The sequence below is a fragment of the Gymnodraco acuticeps genome, unplaced genomic scaffold, assembly GCF_902827175.1.
Source record: "Gymnodraco acuticeps unplaced genomic scaffold, fGymAcu1.1, whole genome shotgun sequence".
In the NCBI taxonomy this organism is placed as follows: Eukaryota; Metazoa; Chordata; class Actinopteri; order Perciformes; family Bathydraconidae; genus Gymnodraco; species Gymnodraco acuticeps.
The window spans coordinates 2,002,253-2,025,701 of NW_022990042.1; the positions used below are offsets into that span (position 1 = coordinate 2,002,253).

Genomic DNA, 23,449 nt, shown 5'->3' on the forward strand with positions numbered 1-23,449 from the left:
GCCTGCCACTCCACACAGGAGTCACATGACTCATCCTCCATCTGTGCTTCTCTCCAGGTTCACACCTCACCTTCCCAATCTGCCTGCTCCTATTCTCTCCTGTCTGTCCACCTCCTCACACACACTCTCCATCCAAACACACTCATTTGCTCTGACTATGCAAAGATTATCTGTGACTGTAAAAAAGGAGAAAATAGGGAAAATATGTATTTTTGTTCATCTGCCTAAATCTGTTTTTTATTTGTCAGGGTCATTGTTGAATAAAAATTGTAAATGTAAAGTACTCAAAGAGGTTAAAATAGGTTATATTGATTCATTTGTCGCTGCACCACAGCTCTTTCAGCCATCTGTTGCTATAGAGACTGCATTGGTTTTCCCAACGTGCTGCAACTGGAGCTGAAAAAAAACAGATCAAAAATATTCATGGGTGTGCCTAGCTCTGTGTGTATGCATCAGTGTGTATGTAAGAGCCTGTGCACGCACGTGCACACACACACACACACACACACACACAGTGTTGATGTATCCATTCACTTAACTTTGAAGTATGAAAAAAAGATCAAGGCAGAGCCGGTTGTTTCAACATAAAAAAAGATGCCTTAATTTATTCATTTGTTCTCACACAAAGACCTTTATTTGCATTTCATTTAGATCAGAATGAGTGCTTTTGATATAAATGCTCAGACTGTGAGCAGCAAGGTCAACGCAGCCATATCCCATCTTATTTCATCTCATTTTCAAAAGGACATTCAGCATCTTTGACCAGAGGCACTTTCTCTGCAGCAGGTTTTCTCCTCATTCCACCACTAGATGGAAGCTGTCGAGGAGTTTCCTCCCTCTGAGGCATGAGCTGCTAGCACCATGAATACCCTTTTTGTTTAGTATAAACCCCTTTTCCTTCATCCCATTACATTTAAATACATTACCAGTATATTTAAATATATAAAATAATAGTTTTCAAATATAAGACATGGTTTGATCGTAATCCCTGTAAATTGCATTAACAGTTCATTTCCATAACTTGTATTCTGTCATTCCCACTCTTGGTATAAGATGTAATAAGTAATTTAACGATTTTGATAGCTTGAGCTAATTAATAACACACAAGCATTGTAAACCTTAGCAATCAACAACATTTTAAAACTAACTAATTCAATAAAAAAGTTATTTCTTAGTAATTGTTACTGATTACAACTTTTGTACAACGCAGCAATCAGTCAGGAAACTGATGGAGAACATACAGCCCCAGCAGCCTCCATTTGTAGATGTTTGGCAGTGCCAGGTTTGATCACTTTCAAATTTCCGGCTTGAATAATTCCTGCACGCCATACTTAATGTCACAGTTCATATATTGCGGAAGGGTCTATGTCAGGTGGCAGACGTCACTCCTCTCTTGTAGCACACTTCACAGAGGTCTCAGTTTAGACTTTGATGGCGCTGCCATTAGCAGGTTTGCGCTCCTTGCTGTAGAGGAATGTGGCGGCAATAACCAGCATTGCCCCCATGAAAAATAAACTATGAGAAAGGTGGAAACAGATAAAAAGAGAGAACAAAATAAAAGCATTAAAAGTTAATATAAACAAATAATAATTGTGTGATGATCATATCATGTCATGTTAAGAGGTCTATGCTAGTAGCTAAGTGACTCTTATGTCGATAATTCGAGCTAAATGCTAACACCAGAATGCTAACATGCTGACAATGCTTAGATGGTATAAATGTCATGTTGTTAAGTAGGTATCATGTTTTCATTGTTCACCATCTAATGGCATGTCATTCTTTTTTGAATGCTCATTGTACCCAAGCGGCAAACTCTGGGGCAGAGCCGGGACGCCAATAAGGAAGTGCCACAAACTGCAGTTCATCTATTGGCCGATCGGCAATGGCTGCAGAAAGGATCAATTTCCACAGACCCCCATGTTAAAATGCCCAATTTTACAGAAGAAATAAACATGTTTCTGCCCCTGGATGCAATAAAATTATTCGGGATATAGTTGGATTCCACCTCACTGTCAGCTAACAGCAACTTGTCCACTCTGCTAGGCTACAACGTTAGCTAGTTGTAGTTACTGTACTTGATATATATATATACAGTTTAGTTTATGATTCAGCCTTGGGTAAGACTTTTATAGTCTATGGCTATGACGCCCATAATGCTAAACGGGAGCAAATGTTAAAAGGGGACCCAATTATCCCAGTGGTGGCCGCCGGAGTCCGCCGGCCGGAGCTAACGGAGCCGCAGGGGGCTAGCTCCGGCCGCACGCTGCGGCTCCGTTAGCTCTGGCCGGCGTCCCGGCGGCGGAGTCCGGTGTTATAACTGGAGATCAAGGAATGCAGCGAAACGCGGACTTGGTTCGCCTGCAGCCCGCTGTAGTATTAGCTAAAGAAATTATGTTGAACAAGGCTTATTAAGCTGATCATCGCCACAATTGTTCTGCTATGTATACTTATTTTATTTTATTAACGTGTGAATGACAAGCATTAAGAATAACAACAAATAGCTAATTCTCTTGCAGATTGTCTCGTTTGATTATGAATGTAACATTTATATAGTGGAACTACACTGTTTTATCAAAAGGAAAGTGCCACTCAGTAACTTGGTATGCATGCATTTCAACAGGAAATGTGCAACGTAGATGACATTTACCAACACAGACTATATAGAAATATTTGTAAAAGTTGTTCATGCGTTATTAAGTGAATATGGCATTAAAACACCTATGCTTTTTGACTGTCACATTTATACATTTCAGCATTGCATCACTAATTTAAGTTCTATGTTTTGACGTCACGGACACTACGTCCATTTATATATACAGTCTATGATTGTACCGTAACCATATAGAAGTCCCAAAAAACATCCCATTGGGCTGAAAGCCAAATACCCAGATAAAAAACCCTTCCATTGTTCCAAAGGCTCATAGCTCCTAAATACTGAGTATACAGTGGGTTAAGCCAATATGGCAAGCCATTATATAGTTGTTAGATATTTTTGTCAATACTTCAAAACAATATAGTCGTTGAGCTAGATGAAAAATCACAGCATCATAAAAGTATGATACATTACCTGGGAACCACGAATGTCTGTAGTCATATATAATTTGACAGTTTCAACTGACATACTGCAGTGTTTTCCTTAAACCCACACCTCTAGCATTAGTTAGGCATATTATGAGTAATTATTCTCAAATCCAAAAATGTAGCCTTGAGGGACTGTGGGTGAGCAGCATGATGTGTTTACCTTGTAGGGTTGAAGTCCTCCAACAGGAAGTATGAAATAAGTGTGGACACAATGATGGACAGAGAGGTGGCGAATCCTTTGAGGATGTTGTCTGCATATTTAATGACCACCGCTATGACCAACCCACCCAGAGCCTGCACACAGAGAGTTTCAAATTACTCTAAACAGTGTACACTGAATTCATTTGATGACATTTCGATGAATGTAAGAATGAGAGAAATATAATGATCAAACCTGCAAGGCAACAACTGTGCAGGTGATGGTGTTGTAACCCTGAAACATTCCCGATTCTCTAACCCTCTCGCCGTCATAAACTGTCATTCCTACAATAGCGAACACAAAGCCAAACAACCCTGAGGAGAAAAAGAGAGTAAATTGGTCAAATTTTAAAAAGCAAGTGTTCACAGTGTGTACAGAATATCAGTATGACAATACGACACCCTCTGTCCTTAGACCCTCACATCGTACAAGGAAAAACTTCCAGAGAAAACCCCACAGTTTAAAGGGAAAAATGGGAGAAACCTCAGGGAGAAACCTAGCTACTGTTGTTAGCTAGTTAGCTGTTAATTCAGTTAACCGGCTTCTGTTCTACTTTTCACATCTCACATAAGAGTTTTGACTGCCAGTAGGAAGACATTTACAGACCCAGGGTGGGGTCTGTAAATGGCGCCAGTGTCAATGCAGAACAAGGTTTGAAATATTAGCTAACTTGCTATGTTTTCAGGATTAGCTCATGCTCTATTTTTGGCATGTTTTTAGCTTTTAAATCATAAGAAATGCTTGTATAGCCTTAGCTCTAATAATTCCTTTTAGAAAAAATGTATAGAGAAATAACAAGAATAACAAGAAAAAAATGAGGACAGTTAAACAGGATAACAGTGTAATAATGAAAAGAAATTCATCAAAAAGTCTATCCCTTAACTTTCTTCAAGGGAACTTTATTATTATGCTCTATTCATCACAAAAGGCGGCCATTTTTTAAATAACAACAACTAAAGTGTAAGTTCAAAGTTAATACTTGGTCAAATTTTATATTTGGATTTTATTTTAGTGCAACAGAATCACAACTATTCTAGGTTCAACGTGAACACGGAATTTACATTCATAGAGAGGTTCATTTTTATTATTTCATATTTTTTTGTTAGTTTCAAAGTTTGTTAATTAACGTTAAACAGTCGTTTAATATGGTTTAATAATTCATCTTTGTTGGTAAAACTCAGCCTCAAGGTGTCAAGGCTTAACAGAGTTTAACATTTACACACACACACACACACACAGCAGTGAGTGTAATAGTGGGCCATTCCCACACCGACAAACGCCTCCCAGTGATTGCTTCGCTTGTGAATTTTCATGGTCACAAAAATCATTGAATCGAGAAGTTTCAACAGGAGGAGGAAAAGAGAGTACGTAATCTGTGATCTTTAACCTCCTGCCCTCTGCTCTGCCCCATAAACTGAGATGGCCTCATCACACCAACCTGTAATTAGGGAGTGAGAAAGTTGTCTGAACCAACTTTTGTTGTTCTGTCCCAGCCATTTGGGAACAAATAACTCTTTTGAATTGTTTGTGAGACCATAAGGGTCAAATAACAGGGCAAGTCTGTAGCTGGAGGGACCAAGAGAGGGAGGGCCTTAATGATGGAAATAAAAGCAGATATTGACAAATATTTCTCTGAATCCAATTAAGTTTTGTTACATGTTAGATCAACTTTCAAAGGGAACATTTTATTTCTTCTCTTATTAAATGTATCATCATTTCATATCAAACATAAAAACAAGATAAGAGAAGCTGTTATGATGTAACATTTCACCAGATTGAGAATATGGTCATTTCAGCTTTGCTTTCCATAACCATCCTCTGGTGATAAATTAGCTATGTGAAAGTCCTTTTTCTTTACACATTCATTCACATTATTTTCAAATTAGGCTAACCCATAACAGCATAGTATTTTTTTTCATCTTCTGAAGTAGTGTTGAGCCCTCGTCACAAAAGAATACATAAATATTTAATATATATATTTTATCTTCACAAGCATACACTACATTAACTCCTTCAGTGTGAATGTAGAGTGGATGGGGAGTTTCATATGCACAACTGGCAGAGATGCTGCGATTAATGCATGACTAAAGAGGAACATTCAATAGAGGCTTGCAGCTAGAGATAAGAAGAGACATTCTGCAAAAGTAACACAATTAGTGCTATTAGAAAAAACTGGAGTGACACCTCCTTATCTATGAATATGTATGTGTCAACATTAGGTATGACAGTGAAACATTAAAATGTCAGTTAGGATTTTATGATGCTGCACATTTATACTGGTTGAATTACACCTTAGATTGGCTCTACTAGTTTGATCTAACAGCTTAGCAGACATATAGCAGTCAAAGCTGTTTTTCTGGTACAATCTTCTAAAATAATAATTTATGATGAGTACTTAAAAGCTGTAACTAAGGTATTTCTCAATCTTAATAAACCATTAATTAACCCTTAACCCTCTGGAGTCTAAGGGTATTTTCTCGATTTTTAGATGTTTTCTTAAATCACCTTTTAAATGTATTTCTTCTAACATGGCACCCATGTGTTACATATCAAAATGTTCAGGACAATCTCTAGTATTGCTATATATGCAAATTACTCACCTTAGAGCACTGTTTGAGATAAGTAGCTCAAAAGCTTAAAATTTGACATCCGATTTTCGGAAAATCTTCAAAACTTTTGTGAAAACACACATTTACTCATGTGATCGAATTGTTTTGGTGTTTTAGATTTGGTTACCAAAGTCTTAGGATCACAAAAGCAGTGAAATATTTGAATTACACTGTATATAAATGTGTTATTCATGTCTAAAATGAAAAAAAGTTAAATTCAAATTTTGAGTAAAATAGGTGTTCATCACTCTACTTTCACCACAGCAGGGACTGAGATACATCAGGACTGAATAATGACTTCATATTACATACCAAGGTTCATGTGATGTGTACAAATACAAATTGAGCATTCAACCTTTTTTTTCAACCAACAATTTATTATAAATGTTTTTTTCAACCAACTATTTATATAAATATAAGAAACTGGAAAATCTAACTATTTACAATATTGAACATCAGAACTTTCAACCAACTATTCATTATAAATGTCAAGACAGTGTCTAGGTCTTTGTCTGTCTTCCAAGACAGTGGGTCTGGCTGCTGTGAAGATGGGGGTGATCGTGCATGGGCTGCCGTGTAGGTGGGGTGTACAAGTGCTATACGAGACCTCCACGAGACCTCCTTGCTGGCTGAGTTGAAGGTGATGGCTGTGGTGGAGCCTTTGTGCTGAGGTGTATCTTGACCTGGTGGCAGCCGCAGATGGAGGTGGAGGCAGCTGTAGTGATGCTGGTCTGCTGGTCCTTGGTGGTGATGGCTCTGGTGAAGGCCCTTGAGCCACGGTAGATCTTGACCTGGGGGCCGGCACAGATGGATGTTCTGGCTGCTGGATAAACGCCGCCTGTGGGCCAGACAGCTGTGAAACATCTCTGTAAAACAAATTAAAACGTAGGACAATAATTACAACTAATTTCATTGAAATAAAGTTCAAGTAAAATGTTGCTCAAGCACAAATAACAATGCACACATAAAAAGAAAGTTTGGGAGGTTGGAGGACACACACACACACACACACACACACCACACACACACACACACACACACACACCACACACACACACACACACACACATACACACACACACACACACACACACACACACACACACACACACACACACACACACACACACACACACACACACACACACACACACACACACACACACACACACACACACACACACACACACACACACACACACACACACACACACTTCCAGTTACTTTACATTCAGTATAAAATCACAGAAACACATATACATAGGCTACATCTGATTACAAAGTCTCATCTGTACAGGACGGTAAAATAATAACAGGCACACATATAAATAAATCTATGACAAAGTCTCATCTGTACAGAACAGTATGATAAAATAATCGATGGCAAAAACATGTCACTGTAAATGTCTCCGTTGTGGGACGAATAAATGATTAATTTAATCCTCTACACATGTAATCTCACTTTTACACACCAAAATAACGTTAACACAGAGTAAACGTTTGCTAATGGAGAGTCTATTTTGTCCAATAAAAAGTTCATGACTATCGATAAATAATATATATCAATAAACCTATTGTTCATTTTCGCGGTATTCCCCACACATTGCCAGTACACTATTACTGTAATATTTACACTTACCCATGCCCAAATGGATCCTTGTTGTTGTCTTTGTATTCTTCTTCTTCAGAAGAGTCGAAGACTTCACGTTCTGAGGCTCTATCTTCACTGCTGCTAGCGAAAGAAATCTCTAGCGAAGTCGGCAACTGCAAAGTTTTTTTTAGCCATTTTCTCTGGCTCTCTCTCTCTCCTCCAATACGTAAAGTTTAAACTGATGGGAGACACGTGGTTTATGTTTTGTTTACTTGGTGGGTAGGTCCTTGGTGATTTCTCGATGTCCATTGGTCATTTCAGACCATGATGGCTGCCGGCCGAGATTTCCTTGACGGACACACGAATCCACCAATCCCACACAGTGTAAAGTCAAGCTGCTTTGAGCGGCCATATTGGCTGCTGTGCCCTGGTTACAGTCTCACAGGAGATACCGCTGGAAAGCTACTCTTCCAGCGATTACGCGGATATCTTAATCATATTTCTACTCCTTATAATCGGAAATATATGATTAAATACGTAAAATTATGCGCGTCCACCGACCAGAGGGTTAATACCAATAGTATCATTAAAGCCAACGTTTGTGTTGCCAGGTTGCCAAAATTCCCTTTCCCCAGCTTGAATTTTTTAGTTAAATGTGCGTTGTATGCATGACAATTTAGAAGATGTGTTGCTAAGCAGTGAGCTACAATAAAGAATTTGTATTGAAAATTATTAAACCTTTTTATCAGTTAATGTTTGTGACCAAAATAACATGAATTTGTGTCCACGTGTGAGGGCAGGCTGTTCTCATACAGTGTTCATTCAGTACTTACAGTATGCCTATGAAAAGTGGTGTGCTAATTCCTTTTCTCTAACCCTAACCCAAGTCGTTTGGTTGCCTAAACAAGCACTGCTCAGGTGCACTGTTTGCTTGTGTTGCTGGATATTTTTTGAAGAACCCACAAAGATTTAAAAAAGAACTATGAGGATATGTTGGCCAAACACACACAGGTTGCTGCTCTTTGTGTAGCACTAAAAGGGTTGTGTCATTTAAAGCAAATGCACCAGCACTTAAAATGGTTTGACTTATTAAAAGGTAATGTACTTGCAGGATTATTTCTGTCTGAGTATGTATCTTCATGGATGATTGCACTCTTTGTAAGTCGCCTGGATAAAGGGCATTGTTAAATAATATGTAATGTTATGTAATGTATAATATACTTTCTCACTGCAAATAGGGGGACCGTGGGTGTTTCTCAATCTCGAGTAAAGCTGCTCCAGAGCCACTATTTCAAGCATACTACGTCATCGAGTGCAGCAGAAGGACTGTTCCAATGTCCAGCATACTTGGAATTCTACCGAGCCCGGCGTACTTCGTAGCGAGAAATTTCGAGGCTGCACATGTGTAGACTCCGCGGTCTTAAAATCCCCACAATGCTTTACGCACGGACCAATTTCCCCAAATCTGTAGCGGAAAATGTAAGGCGGGGCCTCTCATATGACGCACACCTGTTAGCCTGGTCCATTCTTAGTTTTCCGAGGCTAGGAAGTATTGTTGCCTCGCTTCGGAAGCAAGACATGTGCTACCAAGCAAGCGTACTTGACATTGAGAAACACCCCAGGTGTCCTGCTTTGTGTGGGACTGCTCCGAATTTTATTTTATCCAATGGCGGTGTAGAAATCAAGAGAGGGACCATTGCCTGCAGTCAGATGTCAACCAAGCAGCTCACACAAGGGCTCGCCAACCTGTCACCAGTCTCCTTACCTACACTGAGAAAACTGAAACGTTGACCTCAACTAAATGTAGAGTTAAAGTTGAACCTTTTTTATTTAAGGTTCAACTTTATATTATTGCTTTCAACTAACCTAATACAGTTATGTGAAATTTGTTGACATAATACATTTAATTAGAATCAACGTTGCAATTTTTCCAGTGCATGTCACGCCCTACTGGAACAAAGCAGTACAAGCTACCACTGCACCATGCACTTTTTAGCGGAGTATGATGGAAACTATTAAAAGAAAAGGATTTAATCATGTGTGTGGTAGACAAATCCCATGGAGTTTTTCTTTGCAATCTTGCATGGAGGTAATATGATTTGAAGCGACACACTACATGCAGGACTTAATTTCTAAACTAATGGTTTCAGTAGACGTTTTTATTCAATCCGTTTATATGGAGATTATATCGAAATTGAAAATGCCTTTCAGCGTCGCAGTAACTTGTCCCACATTGTCCCACACAAACATACTCTTTGTCCCAGATTTGGCTTGTTGGAACCTGGAAGATGTCCTGGCTCCAAAAAGTGAAACACTTTCTTCCAAATAACAACCCCTCTCTGTCTCTTTTTGTCTATACATGTAGCACTTGAAGTAAATCAACATATTTCATGAAGATAATGTACTTGCTTGATTCTTGCACCTTTCTGACTTGTATACAATTAAATGCATACACATAGCATCAGCTGATTAAATGTAATGTACGTTTTCTCAACACATATAAGTCCCAAACATACGGAGGCCTTGGTCACTCACCCAGCTGTATGTTTCGGACCCACACACTCTGCTTAGTTTCCTTGAGGATTTTCTCAAAGTAAACTCCAGCAAAGCCACTGGACAAACAGGCCGTGAGCACAGCCATCAGCCCCACAAACTGTGAGCCTGCAGACAGGACCGCCTGCTCAGAGTCCACTTCAGACTCTGTGGGCCACTGAGGAAGGAGAGGACAGAGAGAGTGCTTTACATGTGTATAACTCACTTATGACTTAAACATCTAAGGAGTCTATTAAGACATATTCCATGTTAATGAAGCAGATAAGCAGAAAAACCTGTGTTTTCTCAAATTGCTCAGGGACTTGGTGCCGCTGGTACCTGCACTAGAGTGACTCCAGCCATGAGGAACAGTAGGGAGAGCCACTGGTACAATCCTAACCTCTTCCCCAGCATGGAGACAGAAAACAGTGCTGTGGTGAGGATCTTCAACTGGTACGTAACCTATGTAGAGAACGACAAAAACACACCAGTAAGATAGAAAGCAAGGTAGTCAGGTATGGACAGGGGAACATCAGTTAGATACAAGGATTGTGGATAAGTCAAAAAGAGTCTTTCGTCCTGAAGTCTTTTGTCCAGTTATTTCGGACTACTTGCCTACATGTCTTAATGAAGGGATTTGACTCTTTCTGAAAATCTAGAGCAGGGGTGCCCACACTTTTTGGGCTGGTGAGCTACTTTTGAAATGACCAGCTCACCGAGGTCTTCCAACCAAAAATAAAATCCCAAATTGCAAGGGTTGCTGAATAACACGTTTTATTTATACATGGGATAATAGGGCTGCAACAAACGACTAATTTGATAATCGATTAATCTATCGATTAATGAAACGACTAATCGACTATTCAGACTATTATGCCTTGCACAATTTCTCAAACCCTCTTGTTTAGCCATCAACTTTTAGATTTAGCTTGAGGTTGTTTTAGGCATGTGGAAACTAACAATGAAGACAATAAAGATGAATACTTGATTCAAAAATACATATATTATTAAATTAACAAATTGTGAACAAAACTAACATTGCTTTTTATTTAAATTAAATAAATAATATTTCACATCAAAAGAAACAACAATGTTTTAACAAATCGTATTAAATAATCTGATGACAGAACTGTAAACAGAATAGTTGAAACTTTAACAAAATAAAGAGTAACTCAGTTTCCTATAATCATTAACCCATGTTTGAATCATTGAGTTAACTCCGTGTGTTGCTGCTAGCATACATAACACCTGACGTGGAAACGTTACTCGTGGACGGGGCTGCAGAGCTGCTAGAAAGACAGTCGAACCCGGTACATTCCTCCGTCTGGATGTGGTGCACTTTTGCTAAATGTTTGACACATTGCTCGTGTTACCGCCCTTACATGCTGAACTCTCTTGGCAAGGAGCATTGTCCGCCTCAAGACGGATAACATTTAACCACACCTTGGAGCGCTTCTCTCCGCCATCTCCTCCGTGTGTTGCTGCTTGTAGCAGCCGCGTGTGTGTAAACTGCCCCGCCCCCTCGCGCACAGACGGGGAGAGAGATCTCGTCTCGATTGGAAAGATCGAAAATACACCGACATTTGTTTGTCTTTTTGCATGTTAGAAACGAGTTGGCGACACTAAGATTGCGAGATAATGTTTGTGAAGCAATAATACAGACCTTTCTCTTTCTCAACTCGCTACTCGGAGGGAAGTCGCTGTCATATGCCTTGTGAACACTCCGATAATGCCTCTCCACGTTACCTTTCTTTGGCAGAGCGACGCTTGCTTTACAAATAAGGGAAATAACCTTTGAATGTGACATCACAAACAAATATTCTTCCTCCCATTCTGGGTGGAAGTGGTTTGTCTTTAGCTTCTTGCTCGGTCCCGCACTCATTTTGTTGTTTGTCTCTTGTTTGTCTCTTTAACTTAATTTGAGTTTTCCCGGCACTTGACTGATTTTGTATCGCTTTGCATTCTGGGTTAACAGACTGGAAAGCGATAGGTCGCTTTTTCTGTCAATCAAGTAAACTCCTCAATTAAGTGGCAGGGAGGCCAAGGGAGGCGGGATCAAAACCTGTTTTGTCTATTTTAACGGAACAAGATTTTTTTTGTTATGAATGACTCGCGATCTACCAGCATTGCCCCCGCGGTCGACGTACTGGGCACCTCTGATCTAGAGGTTTTCGGTTAAGAATCAAAGGTAGATATATTCTGTACTAGTTCGAACAATGCCTTAACAAGCAGAAGCCTCTGTTTCTGAAAAGTTTGAAATGTGAAAGTGCCTAGTATTCTTTAGAATGGCCAGTCCAACTGTATGGAAGTCGATGAGAAGATTGCCCTGCTTCTGACTTGATGTATTGCCTCCATAAACACTTTCCTAATGTCTTTATGGTCTTAATGACTGGTTTCAAGTCTTGTTCCCTACAGGTGTTCATTTAGTTAATTATGGTGCCATTTAGAGGTTGGTTAAGGGTGGGACTAGCTTGTGATTGACAGGTCGTTACCACAACTTTGTGCAGTGCTGTTTGGGCGTTGTTATGGTTTCCTTCGTACAACTTTAACCCTTTCACAGTTTGTTTTCAGTCAATGGCAGTAAGTTGTAACATTTTGGTTGCATAACAAAATATTTTCTCTACCCTCTGAGGTTCCTTCAGGTTACAAAAATCCAAGATGGCGATGGCGATGGCCAAAACAGTTGTCCGCAAATCAAAGGGGTGAAATCTATGTATGTATGAGGAGAACTGGATACAGTGTTGGAGGCGGGACCCCGTTCAATCCTATGAGAGTTGCTCAGTGGGGCATTATGCCAAAATGGCCTGACTCTCAAGAGCATGTCATTACGTTTCGCCTAAGCCCCGCCTCCAATCTGCAACGTCAGTGCCGATCTTTGCTCAGTCAAATTAATGGAGAGAGAAAATCACTCGGATTTGGCTTGTAGCACCTGTCACAACTATTGGACCCTGATGGCTTAAATAAGGGTTATTCCTCTCTTTATCAATGAAAGTTTAACATGGCTTTGTACATTTTCATTTACAAAGCCATGTTGGATAAACTACCATCTTATATCTGCTCCCTGATCTCTCGGCGAATTGAAAGTAGTTATTGCCTGAGATCGCATGCTGTGGTTTTATTAAATGTGCCAAGTGCTAGGACTGTCTTAGGGAAGAAAGCTTTTAGATGTGCAGCTCCACTAACATGGAACAGTCTGCAAAAAGAATGGAAAATGACCAAGCTAGTACCACTACATGTTTTTAAAGCTCGGTTGGATGCTACACAATCAGATGCTGTTTTTACCTGTAAATGTGGATAGATATGTAAATTGTAATCCCTGTACATTTTGCTGTATGATGTCCTTTTGTTGTTCTGTTGTTTATGTTTTTATGTCTTCATGTGGAACCTACTGCTGCAGGTCTCCCTTGAAAAACAGTTTTGAATTGAATTGAATTGAAAGTAAATTGGAAAAAGTATTTTTGGGACCAATGCATCACAGACTGACACATAAGTTGTAGTACCACTGTTTGGGCACTCCGAACATTTGCTTTAACATCCAGCGCACTTCCTGGGGGCTTGGTAAATCATGTTAAATGTCCTCTAGTTATATACAGTCCAAGATACATCAAAATCAATATTTAACAACACAGACAGTTTTGAAGTGTGTGTAAGTTGCTTTGGACAGCTAAATGATATTTAGTTAATTTACACAAACTTCTGCCTGCTATTTCCACCTAAAGATCCCTGTTGCCATCAAAACATAGACAATGTTTTTTCCCCACAGACACATACCAAGCACTGTAAAAGTGTTACAAAGTAAGGCAACAAAGTAAGGCAAAAGCCAAACCATACACTGGAAAAACTGAAACATTGACTTAAATTAAATGTATTATGTCAACAAATTTCACATAACTTTATTGGGTTAGTTGAAAGCAATAATAGATAACTGAAGTCCTTACAAGTATACCCACACTCACACACTCCTGGTGAACCTGAGGCAGCTCATTCATGAGTTACCTGATACGTGGCTGCGTCCAGGTTGGATAAGGCAACATAGAGCAGATTGTTCTGCAGTGTGTAGATCCCCGCAGGAATGGCCAGCTTCAGGGTCTCCACGGGCTTGTTCACAATCTCCTCCTTCAGCAGCCGCACGCTGAAATCTGGCAGACAGAGCGTTGTTAGATGGGACCACCCAGGGATTGAAGAGAAAAAGTTGGTAAAAAGGCCTTACTCACTGTTCTCCATGAAGACGATGAGAGTGCAGACCAGGATTTTGAGCACCTCGGCCGACACCACGGCGGAGGAGGCCAGGTAGCGCGGGCCGTCCTCCTTCAGGGTGCGGGAGTACCGCATGGTGAGCACTAGAGAGGTGGTCTGAAACACCAGGACCCCCAGAGACACATACTTTAGCCTGGAGGAGTGGGCCGGGGGCAACACCATCGTGGAGGACTCAGGCTCTGAGGTAGAAGACAAGGATGGAGTCTTTGGGACAGACAGAAGATATAAAGAGAGAACAAAGTGTGGTTCAGTCAGAGGAACAAGGCTCAACCCTGCCGCTCCTACCAATGAGAGACTAATGGAGGATGTCCTACAGCATGAGACAAACTTCTGCTTTGGGACATTTCTGTGCATTATTACTCAATAAAGTAAAAATGTGCAACTATGCAGTCACATTTGTTCTATTTCTCTTTCTTCTTGCAGTATTTTTATGATGCATTATTGGAGGGACTTGGGTAGCTATTCTGCATATGACAATAAAGCCTTTGACTCTTGGATTTGAAACTATGAAGCTAGCCTAAATCCTTAATCATAAAAAATATCGCATCAATATCTCATACACTAGGTTTGGGAAATACATGTATGTATTTTATGCTACACAAGATAGCTTTAAGAATGCAACAGAGCAGATCATCATGAACAAAACAAACTATTATATAATAATATATAATATATGTATTTGAGTTGTGTAAGGTGACACAAAATAAATAAGTAAGTAAACCTTAGTTCAATTCAAAGGAGGATAGAGTGGGGGTCTCTGAAGACCCTGAGAGGAGGACATTTAGGAATGCTGGTCAGTATTTAAAAGGCAGTTAAACAGAGTGCAGCCTGGGGCAGTGCGGGCATTCCTGTTAGTGACCCACATAAAACAAAGATCAGAGCAGAACCAGAAATTATGGGGACAGGTTAAAAAACATATAGACTATTTTACAGCACAATAAGTTCAAAAGGAAAAATTGTCATATACTCTACGTAGTATGCAAATATTATCTCAAATGCCAATCGTAAGGCTGAAACTTAAAATACACAAATGAGGCAATATCTTAATGGGGCCCTATTATGTTCATTTCCATGTTCATATTTGTATTTAGTGTCTCTACTGTTCAAAAAGCTCTTTATTTCTCTCATACTGCCTGTACTGCAGCACCTCTTTTCACCCTATGTCTGAAACCAGAGCCTAGTCTGCTCTGATTGGTTAGCTGGCAGGATCTGTTGTGATTAGTCAACCGCTTAGATGTCCTGCCCCTTACCATCACGTACAATTTGTAACACTTTAGACCCCCCTGTGGCCCCCCTAAAAATGAAAAAAAAAAGGTTTATGATTAAACGATTTCTTGGCTGATGGACTAGGCGGAAGTAACGATATTTGTCATTCTAGTCGGACCCATTAGAGAAGGGGTCTCCAACACGTCGATCACGAGCTGCCGGTATCTCGCAAGCCCTCAATAGCCCCCACTTTACAAATATATTTTGTTTTTTAACGCAAGCCATCATCGCCACGGAGGAGCACACAGCCTCTGTGAGCGAGCGAGACAGAGAGCTAGAGAGAGCACACCTTTATCTATTTAATGTGTTGTAAAAAATAAAGAAGTCATTCCAATGTGTACTATAGGACAGTAAAAAAAAAAACAGTTTAAAAGGGGAGTGATTAGTAAAATATGCATACATAAAAAGAAAGGATACCAACTATAGGTAACATAAGATAAGAATAAACTAGTTTAAATGATTTGTTATTGGTTGTGATCATATTCTAAAGATGTTTGGATTATTGAAAAGTATACAGCTCTCTTTCATATGAGTGTTGAGAGCTGTATCCATAAATTCATTTTGTGCTCAAAGTGCACCAGATTGATGCATTTAACTTCAACTTTTTAAAAAAACATAATGAAACTGCATACATTTTCTTTTAGTAAACACTTAAAACGGGTCCCACAGACCCAAACAGCACACAAAGGTAAGCATATAATAATGTGTAATGAAACAAATACCAATAACTGTATTGCATTGTTTTCTTAGGTGTATGCGCAATTACTTCATACTGTCTTTGTCTTTTTGGTCCTGAATTTATTGTGCCCCCCTCAGAACATAACTGGCCCCAGCCTGGCCCCCCCAGTCAAATTGGAACCGCCACTGAGCACGAGCCAATAGAAAAGGCGTGTGTTACATAGGGAGGGAGTGGCGCAGTGGGCTGTGCATTGATCATCAGATCAGGGGGGCGTTGGGGAACTCCAGTTCGAAACCTGCCGCCGCATGCGTCTGTAAAGCTGTTGTGTCCTTGGGCAAGACACTTCACCTGCATTTTCTCCTGTGGGTATTGTCCACAGTACATGACCATTACATGTATGATATGTGTGTAATGTGTATTTGTAAAGCGCTTTGAACATCTGGAAAACCGCTATAATAAATGTAAGGAATTATTGATAGTGATGTCACTATATAAGTAAACAAAACAAAAATAACAGTCTACAGGAAAGGGAAAACCCCAAAAAGCATAATATGGGCCTTTAAGACACTATTCTTACATTTCCTAAAATTGTAGGTTGCTCCTGTGGGGATTGCCCCCGGAGGTTCCCCACCCCTGATTTATATAAACACCTATCATGACAGGGCACCCACAGCCAAGTAACTACAAATGAATTAAGTCGGCACGGCGGCCCACATTGAAAATTACTTTGATGATCAAATCACTTAAACACAAAGTCAATCCTACTGTCCTTTTGGATGAAGCACTTGATGGCGGGTCATTCAGCTGATCCTTTGCCACTCCAGTTTATCATTGTAACTCAATCTTGAAAATGACTCGGTTAATAATTTCGCAACGATGTCATCACTATCACTGAAGTGAGCCATCATGAACAAACTTATGCTAATCATAAATCTATCGATTAGATTTATGATTCGAAAATAAAAAAAGTAGGGTATACATGTGGATATTATCCGGCTGAACAAAACGTGCATTTATCTAACAGGTTCGTTTTCCACAGACCTTATTTCAAGCTATTTTCCAAAATCCTATGGAGAAATGATATCCCATTGCTTTCTGTCGAGGGAATCCGAGCGCAGCTTACTTCCGGGTTTTAGGATGCGTCACTGCACCACTTGCATAGACTTCACAGCGGGCGGAACTTGTCATAAAGTTCGCGAAAATAAAGCCCTCCTATTTAGAGGGAAGATATGATTGGTCAATTGTACTGTCATTTGACATTACTCACTCGTTGAGTTACTATGGCCCATTCCCAAACCGCCCCCTACCATGGATGTATAATAAGAACTACATAGCCCCCTACACCCTACGCCTCCGTTTGCGTGTTCACGCCAAGCCCCCAGGAAGTGCGCCGGACTCAGATAAAAATATTCGTGCTGGCCAAACGGCGGTACTACACTTCCATTTGGTTGTCAGGCCCGGAAACACTTTTTCCCATTGACTTACATGGGGAAAGAGTGGTCTGTAAATCGTTGGATAATTTTTTTTAAACTAAATAAACTACCCAGTATGAACACTTGTATAGCCCTTATTAAAAGCATTCGTTCCTCAACTTGTAATAATGTGCTAATAACGTTATTCTGAGAGTTATTTCCCTTTGCATTATGAACGCGCATCTAACCCACGGGACCGCGCCGCCCGGCACGTTCATGTTACGTGTCCCGACCAATCAGAGCACACTGTGCTCACGAAGGGTGGGGGCTGGAGCTATTGGAGCTACAACGAGCCGTTATAGGCAGAGAGTGAAATTCAGTGAATACAATACACGTAGTTTACAGAGATGCTGTTTGAAAACCAATGTGAGTTGCGTTTATCTTTACCCATGGATGCACAATAAGAACGGACCCATATCGTCTTACTGCCATCCCACGGAGCTGTAATAATGGATATATTGCACATGTTTGCTATAATTCATTATCATAGGCCTACTACATGGGCTGTATGATTAAATCTTGTACCGTAAATGTTGTATTAAATAAAGTTAATATTACTTATTATTATAAGTAGGCCTATATATACAGTGCAATCATGCTTTCATGCTAAATGAAGCTCTGTTGCTTGGATATCACTAGATCCTGTTACAGCGTAATATAAGTACATAACGATTGATGTGTACATTAGCACAATGACTAGCTAGCCGCTAGCTGCTAACTGCCGCCTCGTTAATATCAACCATCATAATAACAAATCATTACCATGCTGTCATGAACGTGCGGTGCTGTTACGTGTACGCAAATTGACGTGCTTGATGTGAACGAGCATTTTGGTTAAAGTTGCTCAAAGCGAGCGCACATACGGGTACTTCTCAGGCATGCCGGGTATTCTGTGACGTTTCACTCTCTCAAAAGTTGGGCCATTTTATCATCATGCGCTAATGAGCAACTCTCATAGGAATGAATGAGGCCCCGCCTCCCACGCTGTATCCAGTTCTTATTATACATCCATTAGTCCAGATCAGTGCTTCTCAAAGTGTAGTCCTCGGACCACTGGTGGTCCGTGAGTGCCCCCTAGTGGTCCGTGAGTATATTGGTAACATTTCACATTTGAAATAAATAAATACATTTAAGTTTTCCGCACTCTCGTGGGAATATCTCCGCAATGGAGCGAGCTTAAGTTTCACTTTCGATTGCATGATAAAGCCCAGGGCAACATCTTCGTCACACATGTTGTCACCTGTTTGTACCATTTTCAGGCGATTTGTAATCTGTTCTAGAAAAACCATGTGTTTTTTTTATAATTGTGGAGTTAGGTGGTCCGCGAGTGTTTCTTTATTGGTTAAGTGGTCCTTGGTATGAAAAAGTTTGAGAAACACTGGTCTAGATGGAAATAGGGGTCCACGCACACTCCTCGGAATTTGTTATGCCACCTGATTTTTCTTAATCCTTAAAGTGTCTACTTTCAGAATCTGCCAGGTGCCAAGCTGAAATAATGTCCGAAAGGCTCCATTTTTAACCCTTTATTGCACCTAACCCAAAACCGAAACATTAAAATTTGATGTAGCAAGAGGCATAACCTTTGAAGTAAACAACATACAGAGACAAATGAATACATTTTTCCATACAATTCTGACCCTAGGAATTCAATGGGATGGTTATTTTTTACATTTGACAACATTTTGACTGTATTTGGACAAAAACAGCAAAAAAATGCTAAAAATGTGTGTCTGACCAACTACTTTTTTATTTTTCAAACGCATCGAGTGAATATTTGTTGACAATCAGTTTTTTTTTCAATCCTCCAAGTGTTTATTTTAAGATTATATTGGGTACCAAGCTGAAATAATGTCCCAAAGGCTAGTTTTAACCCTTTATAGCACCTAACCCAAAAATCGAAAAATGAAAATATAATGTAGAAGAGGCATAACCTTTGAAGTAGACAACTTACAGAGCGAAATTAATAAATGTTCCCACACAATTTTGATCCTAGGAATTCAATGGGATGGTTATTGTTGACATTTGACAACATTTTGACTGTATTTCTGGTCAAAAACAGCAAGAAATGATCAAACATGTGTGTATGACCAACTACCTTTTCAACACATAGGGTGAATATATGTTCACAATCAGTTTTTCTCTAATCCTTTAAATGAAATTAAATGATTAAATAAAATCTTGTTGGGTTTATTTTTAACTCTTTATTGCACCAAAATCAAACATGAAAGATTATGTAAAGTGTGATATAATTACAACTTGAACAATGAATACATTTACCTTTTCATGTCACTACCAACTTGCTGACCTAAACTACTCATCATCCTCATCGTCACTGAAGAGATCTTCTAATTCAATTTCTTACATCTCCAGCTCTTCATCCTCATGCTCGTACTCTCCATCCACTTCACCCACAGACAAGTTATTGTTGGCGTAATCGGTCACCTTGTCAAGAGCTGCGTGCTCTTCTGACTCTGCTCTCTGAGCCAGTACCTCAACAAAAGAAGGAGGGAGGATGGGTCCAATTGCCCAGACCGGTTCCAACACCTCCTCTTCTCCTGTCTTCTGCCAGCCCATGCCTGGATCATGTGGTTTTGGGCTCTCGATTATTGCCTTGTCTGCTCTCTTATAGAAGGCGACTCTGTAGTTGGCTCGCTGGACATGTGGAATGAGACAGACCTTGGGGGGAGGCAGGCGTTCCAGGTCTACTTTTGACTTAGAGTCCAGGACTTTGTCAGCGCCGACCATCTTTCTCATCATTTTCACCCGTACTGTGTCAACTGATGTCATCCGTGCTTGGCCATACATAATGCATGTGAAGCTCTCCATCTCCTCTTGAAGCTCATCAGTGACTATCCAGTCTGCACCAAGCTGCCTGAAAGCTTTGTGGAGTTTAGGAGTCTTCTCCAGCTTCTTCAGGGGATTCACCTTGCCTTTGCCTTTAAAAGCGCTGGTACAGTCCTCCCCAGTAAAGACGTAGAATACCAGCAGTGTGCTACAGTAGTCAGGGAACTGTCAGTGATTCCGACAGTTCTGTCACATTTATTAGTGTGCGATGTTTGCCAGAGCCGTGGTCAAGGTAGATGGAGAGGTTGATCCTGCTGGCATGGTAGAGGAGGATCATCAGGATGTCTGTGTCAGGTGTCCTCACCACACTGGACTTGTACCCCCATTTGACAGCCTGGTGGAGGTACAGGACATTCCGGCTGTCTGTCTCCTCCTGGTTGGATCGCAGTTCATAGATCTCAGAAGTCTGGACCTGTAACAATCAAACAAAGTAAATGAATACTACTACATATTTTAACAAATTAACATTTTAAGTTATGCAGTTTTTGTCGTATGTATTAAGAGCCCAATTATGGTCTGCAATTGTATGTGTGTGTCACGCTTTTTCTGTCAACGTACTTTTCCATTTGTTGATGTTAGGTCATAAGATCTTCCGTCAACACACACCACTGCTTTCATGCTCTTCTCAATCCGGGATGCTGCCTCATTGCTCCCCCAGACCCTGAGAAGCAGGTCACATAGCTGCTTCTTGTTAAGCTCATTGCCAAGGAATGACTTAAAGTCATAGGGCCTCCGGGTGTTTGGACCATCAATTATGCGCTTCTCAGAAGAGCCACGTCTGAGCCTCTCCTGGGCTTTGATGGAATCTGGCTGGTAGCAATCTGTAGAGAACACAAAATGTTGCTTGGCAACCATTTGGTCCAGAAGCTGCATGCAAATCCCTCCGAAGGTCGGTAGGAGGTTGGACATCATGTGGCAGAGAGCGTTGCCATCCTGTATGAAGAGGGCATCATTGGGGTAAGGTACGTCTTCGTCCCTGTCCTGCAGCAGATGGTGAAGGATAGTGGCTTTGTTGGTTTTAGCAAAATAGCCATCCGGAGAGCCAAGGGCATGAGGAACAGGTGAGAGGGGATACCGCATGAGTTCCTCAAGGTTGATGGGCATCTCCATAATCTGCGACATAACGAGCAGCTGAAAGGCTCGGTTGCTCTGCTCCTTGTACACAAAGAGCTGGAATGGAAAATAAGGAAATGAGGAAGGCATAAATACAACAGAGTTTTACGGTTTCATTCCTTTCTGAATAATGTTTTTGTGTAATTAAATATGCAAATGGTATAAGTAAAATCAATATCCACCTTCCCCTGCACAGATGTAAGTTTGACCCTCTTGCTGCAGTAATCCATTGTCTTGAGCGTAAGTTTCTTGAGGCGATCAAAGAAGTCTTTCCTCTTGGAAATGAAGCGCTCTTGGATGAACTGCTCCTTGGCAGCCCTGCCTGCAGCCTCGGCCCGCAGCACGTCAGCCTCAACCTCTGGATCGATGGGAGCTCCAGATGCGAGGGAGTACAGTCGACTTTTGTCTGGGATTCTCCAGGGGTTTGTGAAGCCATTGATGGCAGAGATGACGCTCTGCACCGCTAATTCAGACTTTTTGATTTGGGCAGGCTCCAGCTCACGGTGCTTGCCTGCTTTCGGCATCTCAGGGTCGTCAATCATGCCACACATCTCAAGAGTAAGCTCATAGAGCTGAGCGCGGGCAGAGGTTGTGCGGCACCATTTCTGGTATGCGCCACAGTTGTTGAAGAGACCTAGTAGACCACCTGCAATGTAGAGAGGGAGAAGTCTGAATTTTAGCGTCACAACCAATATGAACATGGAAATTAAATATAGGTGACTATGTTTGTGTCCACAAACTGACATACCTGAAGTCTTAGCAAACCTCATGAATGTCTCCTCCATGGTCTTGTCCACTGCTGCGAGAGCCCCTGTGATCAATGATCGTGCAACAGCTATAGCTCCAAGCTTGATGTAATCAAGAGCACCAGGATGGGAGAGGTCGATGTTTGTGAGAAAGGCCTCAAACCAGGTAAGGTACCTGTAGGAAATTAATGATAATTAAAGTTTATTACAACAACTACAATAAGCTCCCACTTATTTTTATATTGAGTATTCAGGAATGAGTGCATAAATTACCTGGCGTAGTTGTGGCCATCATACGCAAAGAAGAGATCTGCCATGGCGCCGTTGCAGTGATGGAACAGCTTGAAATTGTTGGTTTTCACAGCAAAATCCATCATAAAGACCAGCCTTGCATGATCCATCATGGAGAGCCAGAACATACCCGTTTTGCCCAGGTGGCCCCTGCGTACCTTGTCTTGGTATTGGAGGTAGTCACCAATCAGCTTGAGCAGTGTGGGATCCTTCAGAGTGGAGTTGAGGCTCTCAGAAGTGCAAGAGTGGATGAGGTTGAAGAGGATCTCATATGGGATGTCTGGTTTCTCCCCCTCTAGAAAAACATTGAACAGCAACCGTTCGAGTGCCTCTGTGACCGCCTTCAGACTGAAGAGAGCCTTGGCATATGACTTCCCGCTCATGGTTATTTTTCAGGCAACCACTGTTTGCGAGGCCAGCTTCTATGACAGGGTATATGCAGGAATCCTGAAGTCAAATTTAATACCTTTTAAGACCTTTTTTAAGACCCTTTCCATACATTTTAAGACCTCTTCGCAACTTCGAGTTCTAACCGGTTACATTGGCGACACACTTTACCGCACAACTAAACAGAGTGCAGACAGACTACTGAAGCCTTCTCTCCACATGAACTTCAACCTCTCTGTGAAGGTCAGGTTTAATGCAGTATGCTGCTTTGTTGCTTCTGTACTCTGTGCTCTTTCATTCCAGTAAAACTCCTCAGAAACCATTAGAAACCAGTATTTGACCAATAAACAAAACAATTGACAAAACTTTGAACTATGAAATA

General features: G+C 40.7%; 2 protein-coding genes across 4 annotated transcripts in view; both read right to left on the minus strand.

The window, feature by feature from the left end:
• Positions 1 to 573: 573 nt before the first annotated feature.
• The window catches only part of slc35a3b (solute carrier family 35 member A3b), a 51,498-nt gene continuing 28,622 nt past the window's right edge, over positions 574 to 23,449 (minus strand). For all 3 annotated transcript variants that reach the window (XM_034215448.1, XM_034215449.1, XM_034215447.1), the window contains 7 exons: positions 14,227 to 14,473; positions 14,009 to 14,151; positions 10,352 to 10,474; positions 10,016 to 10,190; positions 3,476 to 3,594; positions 3,242 to 3,375; positions 574 to 1,515 (listed from right to left, as the gene is read on the minus strand). In XM_034215448.1, coding sequence (XP_034071339.1) covers positions 1,422 to 1,515; positions 3,242 to 3,375; positions 3,476 to 3,594; positions 10,016 to 10,190; positions 10,352 to 10,474; positions 14,009 to 14,151; positions 14,227 to 14,473 — 1,035 coding nt within the window. In that variant the 3' untranslated portion in view covers positions 574 to 1,421. The remainder of the gene's footprint in view (positions 1,516 to 3,241; positions 3,376 to 3,475; positions 3,595 to 10,015; positions 10,191 to 10,351; positions 10,475 to 14,008; positions 14,152 to 14,226; positions 14,474 to 23,449) is intronic.
• On the minus strand, positions 19,311 to 23,189 carry LOC117545602. The gene is made up of 5 exons (XM_034215445.1): positions 22,663 to 23,189; positions 22,392 to 22,564; positions 21,826 to 22,289; positions 21,089 to 21,700; positions 19,311 to 20,942 (listed from the first exon to the last, which is right to left on the minus strand). Exons 1-5 carry the CDS (start codon positions 23,061 to 23,063, stop codon positions 20,688 to 20,690), a joined length of 1,905 nt encoding a protein of 634 aa, XP_034071336.1. The 5' UTR covers positions 23,064 to 23,189; the 3' UTR covers positions 19,311 to 20,687.

Coding starts and splice junctions, on each gene's coding strand:
- LOC117545602 (XM_034215445.1), bottom strand. CDS start 23,063: ATGAGCGGGAAGTCATATGCCAAGGCTCTCTTCAGTCTGAAGGCGGTC. Junction 22,565..22,662: donor GATGGCCACAACTACGCCAG/GTAATTTATGCA, acceptor AATTTCCTACAG/GTACCTTACCTGGTTTGAGG. Junction 21,701..21,825: donor TTACATCTGTGCAGGGGAAG/GTGGATATTGAT, acceptor TTTCCATTCCAG/CTCTTTGTGTACAAGGAGCA.